The sequence below is a fragment of the Electrona antarctica genome, assembly GCF_951216825.1.
Source record: "Electrona antarctica genome assembly, contig: scaffold_58, whole genome shotgun sequence".
NCBI classification, from domain to species: Eukaryota; Metazoa; Chordata; class Actinopteri; order Myctophiformes; family Myctophidae; genus Electrona; species Electrona antarctica.
In genome coordinates this window covers 542,002-549,575 of record NW_027638206.1, presented here as the reverse complement: position 1 = coordinate 549,575, position 7,574 = coordinate 542,002, and the positions used below count along the sequence as shown (strand labels likewise).

At 41.9% G+C, this 7,574-nt stretch overlaps 1 protein-coding gene across 6 annotated transcripts in view; it reads left to right on the top strand.

Moving 5' to 3' along the window:
- The window catches only part of msrb3 (methionine sulfoxide reductase B3), a 25,425-nt gene extending 18,055 nt beyond the window's left edge, over nt 1-7,370 (top strand). For all 6 annotated transcript variants that reach the window (XM_079531162.1, XM_079531163.1, XM_079531167.1 and 3 more), the window contains 2 exons: nt 3,428-3,525; nt 5,356-7,370. In XM_079531162.1, coding sequence (XP_079387288.1) covers nt 3,428-3,525; nt 5,356-5,523 — 266 coding nt within the window. In that variant the 3' untranslated portion in view covers nt 5,524-7,370. The remainder of the gene's footprint in view (nt 1-3,427; nt 3,526-5,355) is intronic.
- The last annotated feature ends 204 nt before the right edge of the window (nt 7,371-7,574 follow it).

The window sequence follows — 7,574 nt, the reverse complement described above, 5'->3', positions numbered from 1 at the left end:
AATTACAATACCATTACAGTAGCAATTACAATACCATTACAGTAGCAATTACAATACCATTACAGTAGCAATTACAATACCATTACAGTAGCAATTACAATGCCATTACAGTAGCAATTACAATACCATTACAGTAGCAATTACAATACCATTACAGTAGCAATTACAATACCATTACAGTAGCAATTACAATACCATTACAGTAGCAATTACAATACCATTACAGTAGCAATTACAATACCATTACAGTAGCAATTACAATACCATTACAGTAGCAATTACAATACCATTACAGTAGCAATTACAATACCATTACAGTAGCAATTACAATACCATTACAGTAGCAATTACAATGCCATTACAGTAGCAATTACAATACCATTACAGTAGCAATTACAATACCATTACAGTAGCAATTACAATACCATTACAGTAGCAATTACAATACCATTACAGTAGCAATTACAATACCATTACAGTAGCAATTACAATACCATTACAGTAGCAATTACAATACCATTACAGTAGCAATTACAATACCATTACAGTAGCAATTACAATACCATTACAGTAGCAATTACAATACCATTACAGTAGCAATTACAATGCCATTACAGTAGCAATTACAATACCATTACAGTAGCAATTACAATACCATTACAGTAGCAATTACAATACCATTACAGTAGCAATTACAATACCATTACAGTAGCAATTACAATACCATTACAGTAGCAATTACAATACCATTACAGTAGCAATTACAATACCATTACAGTAGCAATTACAATACCATTACAGTAGCAATTACAATACCATTACAGTAGCAATTACAATACCATTACAGTAGCAATTACAATGCCATTACAGTAGCAATTACAATACCATTACAGTAGCAATTACAATACCATTACAGTAGCAATTACAATGCCATTACAGTAGCAATTACAATACCATTACAGTAGCAATTACAATGCCATTACAGTAGCAATTACAATGCCATTACAGTAGCAATTACAATACCATTACAGTAGCAATTACAATACCATTACAGTAGCAATTACAATACCATTACAGTAGCAATTACAATACCATTACAGTAGCAATTACAATACCATTACAGTAGCAATTACAATACCATTACAGTAGCAATTACAATACCATTACAGTAGCAATTACAATACCATTACAGTAGCAATTACAATACCATTACAGTAGCAATTACAATGCCATTACAGTAGCAATTACAATGCCATTACAGTAGCAATTACAATACCATTACAGTAGCAATTACAATACCATTACAGTAGCAATTACAATACCATTACAGTAGCAATTACAATGCCATTACAGTAGCAATTACAATACCATTACAGTAGCAATTACAATACCATTACAGTAGCAATTACAATACCATTACAGTAGCAATTACAATACCATTACAGTAGCAATTACAATACCATTACAGTAGCAATTACAATACCATTACAGTAGCAATTACAATACCATTACAGTAGCAATTACAATACCATTACAGTAGCAATTACAATACCATTACAGTAGCAATTACAATACCATTACAGTAGCAATTACAATACCATTACAGTAGCAATTACAATACCATTACAGTAGCAATTACAATACCATTACAGTAGCAATTACAATACCATTACAGTAGCAATTACAATACCATTACAGTAGCAATTACAATACCATTACAGTAGCCTACATTACAATACCTTACAATACCATTACAGTAGCCTACATTACAATACCTTACAATACCATTACAGTAGCCTACATTACAATACCTTACAATACCATTACAGTAGCCTACACTACAATACCTTACAATACCATTACAGTAGCAATTACAATACCTTACAATACCATTACAGTAGCAATTACAATACCTTACAATACCATTACAGTAGCAATTACAATACCTTACAATACCATTACAGTAGCCTACATTACAATACCTTACAATACCATTACAGTAGCCTACATTACAATACCTTACAATACCATTACAGTAGCAATTACAATACCTTACAATACCATTACAGTAGCCTACATTACAATACCTTACAATACCATTACAGTAGCCTACATTACAATACCTTACAATACCATTACAGTAGCCTACATTACAATACCTTACAATACCATTACAGTAGCCTACATTACAATACCTTACAATACCATTACAGTAGCAATTACAATACCATTACAGTAGCAATTACAATACCATTACAGTAGCCTACATTACAATACCTTACAATACCATTACAGTAGCCTACATTACAATACCTTACAATACCATTACAGTAGCCTACATTACAATACCTTACAATACCATTACAGTAGCCTACACTACAATACCTTACAATACCATTACAGTAGCAATTACAATACCTTACAATACCATTACAGTAGCCTACATTACAATACCTTACAATACCATTACAGTAGCAATTACAATACCTTACAATACCATTACAGTAGCCTACATTACAATACCTTACAATACCATTACAGTAGCAATTACAATACCTTACAATACCATTACAGTAGCCTACATTACAATACCTTACAATACCATTACAGTAGCCTACATTACAATACCTTACAATACCATTACAGTAGCAATTACAATACCTTACAATACCATTACAGTAGCCTACATTACAATACCTTACAATACCATTACAGTAGCAATTACAATACCTTACAATACCATTACAGTAGCAATTACAATACCATTACAGTAGCAATTACAATACCTTACAATACCATTACAGTAGCCTACATTACAATACCTTACAATACCATTACAGTAGCAATTACAATACCATTACAGTAGCAATTACAATACCTTACAATACCATTACAGTAGCCTACATTACAATACCTTACAATACCATTACAGTAGCCTACATTACAATACCTTACAATACCATTACAGTAGCAATTACAATACCTTACAATACCATTACAGTAGCAATTACAATACCTTACAATACCATTACAGTAGCCTACATTACAAGTGGCCATTTGATTCTCAATTTAATTTACAATGTAGTCATTTATCAGACGCTCTTAATCCAGAGAGATTTACAGTAAGCAGAACAACACATGGTGATACATCACATTATAGAAATAGAACAACACATGGTGATACGTCACATTATAGAAATAGAACAACACATGGTGATACATCAACCTAACATCAGTTTAACAGTAGAAAACCGCAATTTGAAAACCTTAAATAAATAGTATTTATTAACTACATACAGTAATAATATAAATAGTATGTATTAACTACATACAGTAATAACAAGGACATGACATATAAATAGTATTTATTACCTACATACAATAATGACATATAAATAGTATTTATTACAGTATAAATGTGTTCCAGGGTGGCCGTCCTTCTCTGACCTGCTGAAGGAGGACAGTGTCTCTGTGTCTGATGACTTCTCCTACGGAATGCACCGCGTGGAGGTGACCTGTAACCAGGTGGGTGTCTGATGGAGGTGACCTGTAACCAGGTGGGTGTCTGATGGAGTGGAGGTGACCTGTAACCAGGTGGGTGTCTGATGGCGTGGAGGTGACCTGTAACCAGGTGGGTGTCTGATGGAGGTGACCTGTAGCCAGGTGGGTGTCTGATGGAGGTGACCTGTAACCAGGTGGGTGTCTGATGGAGGTGACCTGTAACCAGGTGGGTGTCTGATGGAGGTGACCTGTAACCAGGTGGGTGTCTGATGGAGTGGAGGTGACCTGTAGCCAGGTGGGTGTCTGATGGAGGTGACCTGTAACCAGGTGGGTGTCTGATGGAGGTGACCTGTAACCAGGTGGGTGTCTGATGGAGGTGACCTGTAACCAGGTGGGTGTCTGATGGAGGTGACCTGTAACCAGGTGGGTGTCTGATGGAGGTGACCTGTAACCAGGTGGGTGTCTGATGGAGGTGACCTGTAACCAGGTGGGTGTCTGATGGAGGTGACCTGTAACCAGGTGGGTGTCTGATGGAGGTGACCTGTAGCCAGGTGGGTGTCTGATGGAGGTGACCTGTAACCAGGTGGGTGTCTGATGGAGGTGACCTGTAACCAGGTGGGTGTCTGATGGAGGTGACCTGTAACCAGGTGGGTGTCTGATGGAGGTGACCTGTAACCAGGTGGGTGTCTGATGGAGGTGACCTGTAACCAGGTGGGTGTCTGATGGAGTGGAGGTGACCTGTAACCAGGTGGGTGTCTGATGGAGGTGACCTGTGTAACCAGGTGGGTGTCTGATGGAGTGGAGGTGACCTGTAACCAGGTGGGTGTCTGATGGAGGTGACCTGTAACCAGGTGGGTGTCTGATGGAGGTGACCTGTAACCAGGTGGGTGTCTGATGGAGGTGACCTGTAACCAGGTGGGTGTCTGATGGAGGTGACCTGTAACCAGGTGGGTGTCTGATGGAGGTGACCTGTGTAACCAGGTGGGTGTCTGATGGAGTGGAGGTGACCTGTAACCAGGTGGGTGTCTGATGGAGTGGAGGTGACCTGTAACCAGGTGGGTGTCTGATGGAGGTGACCTGTAACCAGGTGGGTGTCTGATGGAGGTGACCTGTAACCAGGTGGGTGTCTGATGGAGTGGAGGTGACCTGTAACCAGGTGGGTGTCTGATGGAGGTGACCTGTAACCAGGTGGGTGTCTGATGGAGGTGACCTGTAACCAGGTGGGTGTCTGATGGAGGTGACCTGTAACCAGGTGGGTGTCTGATGGAGGTGACCTGTAACCAGGTGGGTGTCTGATGGAGGTGACCTGTAACCAGGTGGGTGTCTGATGGAGGTGACCTGTAACCAGGTGGGTGTCTGATGGAGGTGACCTGTAACCAGGTGGGTGTCTGATGGAGGTGACCTGTAGCCAGGTGGGTGTCTGATGGAGGTGACCTGTAACCAGGTGGGTGTCTGATGGAGTGGAGGTGACCTGTAACCAGGTGGGTGTCTGATGGAGGTGACCTGTAACCAGGTGGGTGTCTGATGGAGGTGACCTGTAACCAGGTGGGTGTCTGATGGAGGTGACCTGTAACCAGGTGGGTGTCTGATGGAGGTGACCTGTAGCCAGGTGGGTGTCTGATGGAGGTGACCTGTAACCAGGTGGGTGTCTGATGGAGTGGAGGTGACCTGTAACCAGGTGGGTGTCTGATGGAGGTGACCTGTGTAACCAGGTGGGTGTCTGATGGAGCACGTAGATTTAATATACGCACTATTATTAACTAGTAAACACTTCCTCTGTTTGTGCGTGCGTGCGTGTGTGTGTGTGTGTGTGTGTGTGTGTGTGTGTGTGTGTGTGTGTGCGTGCGTGCACAGTGCGGGTCTCACCTCGGCCATCTGTTCGACGACGGGCCACGCCCCACGAGGAAGAGGTACTGCATAAACTCCGCCTCCCTGGCCTTCCAGAAGCCAATGGATGGACAGGAACCCAAGGATAGCCCGGCCTCCGATGCCACGCCCTCATCATCAAAGAGCGACCTCTAAAACACTGTCAAGGACCCCCGAAATGACACTAATTAGCCCCGCGGACCCCCATCTGAAATGATATGCCAAGGACCCCCAAAATGAGAAGATGTTTACGGCTCTAGCAGTGATTCTCAACCCGTTTAATTTCAAGGACCCCCAGTTTGACATGCATTAGTCTACGGACCCCCAGTTTGACATGCATTAGTCTACGGACCCCCAGTTTGACATGCATTAGTCTACGGACCCCCAGTTTGACATGCATTAGTCTACAGACCCCCAGTTTGACATGCATTAGTCTACGGACCCCCAGTTTGACATGCGTTAGTCTACGGACCCCCATTTAATGGCATTTCTATCTCTGGGACCCCCAATTTATATTGTAAAATCAATGTTAATTTAACTCAGAGTGTACAAATGTTGTACACTCTCAGAGTTACAAACCCATAAGGGTGCATCCATCCTAACTATCATTTAGCTGGGGACCCCTGGAACTCTCTCAAGGACCCCTGGGGGTCCGCGGACCCCACTTTGAGAACCATACAAAAAATACAAAATAAAACAAAAAACAGTGTGATGTCAGAAGTGGTCCTTGTGGGGGGAGTGGTCATAGGTCAGTGAACCAATAGAACGTCGCAGGGGGTGTGGTTTTCTGGACCCACTTAAAAAAAACGGACGTTATTAATTATTTTCCCCGTCGAGATTTATTTACACACACAATGTTTATAGCAATCGTTTTATCACTTTTATTTTCGGCGGGGAATTCTTCAAAATAAAGGCGCTAGAGCGCCACGCAGATGAGGCAGATTTTACTCTGAAAAGCCCCGCCTTCCATTTCCCCCCCAAAAAACGGGAGGTATAATCTTCCGTTCTTACCTCACGCTAAACGGGAGGTATAATCTTCCGTTCTTACCTCACGCTGAGGTATAACGGGAGGTATAATCTTCCGTTCTTACCTCACGCTAATTCATCTAAACTCTCTCTAGAAGCGTTAATATTCCAAACCAGAGGCTGACGGTTATCGGAATAGTCTCCCGATATTTATTTATTTTTGTTTATTTTCTTTTTGCTTATGAGTTAACCCTAATCCTATGAATGCGGCTGCGCGCCTACAGGCCGTGAGGAGTAGTGCATTGCGCGCCCCTACAGGCTGTGAGGAGTAGTGCATTGTGTGCCCCTACAGGCCGTGAGGAGTAGTGCATTGTGCGCCCCTACAGGCCGTGAGGAGTAGTGCATTGTGCGCCACTACAGGCCGTGAGGAGTACTGCATTGTGCGCCCCTACAGGCCGTGAGGAGTAGTGCATTGTGGGACACAAGCTTGGTTTGAAAACACTGTGACCTTTGACCTTCATATCTAGATGCTGTTATAATTATTACAAATTAATTATAAAATATTTAAAGGTTTGGTTTTGATGATGATAATTAGTTATTAGTATTATTCTCTCATTAGAGGGGTGTGTGTGTGTGTGTGTGTGTGTGTGTGTGTGTGTGTGTGTGTGTGTGTGTGTGTGTGTGTGTGTGTGTGTGTGTGTGTGTGTGTGTGTGTGTGTGTGTGTGTGTGTGTGTGTGTGTGTGTGTGTGTGTGTGTGTGTGTGTGTGCGCGTGCGACGAGACAGACACAGTAACGAGACAGACACGGTGTGTGTGTGTGTGTGTGTGTGTGCGTGCGACGAGACAGACACAGTAACGAGACAGACACGGTGTGTGTGTGTGTGTGTGTGCGTGCGACGAGACAGACACAGTAACGAGACAGACACGGTGTGTGTGTGTGCGTGCTTGTGTGCAATTTTGATTCATTTCTTTGAAGTTTATTTGACACTTTTTGACAGTTTATTTAATGAATAAATAAAGTTCCAGTGATGAAAGTATTCAGATTTATTTTTAACCTCTCCAACAACTTACGTCTGGCTCTCTGTATGTATTACGTCATGTGGTGCCAGTTAAGTCTATGGACTTTCTGTATATATTACGTCATGTGGTGCCAGTTAAGTCTATGGACTTTGAATTAGTGATGCACCGAATATTCAGGCAGCAGAAAATATTCGGCAGAAAATGGCATTTTCGGCCTATTC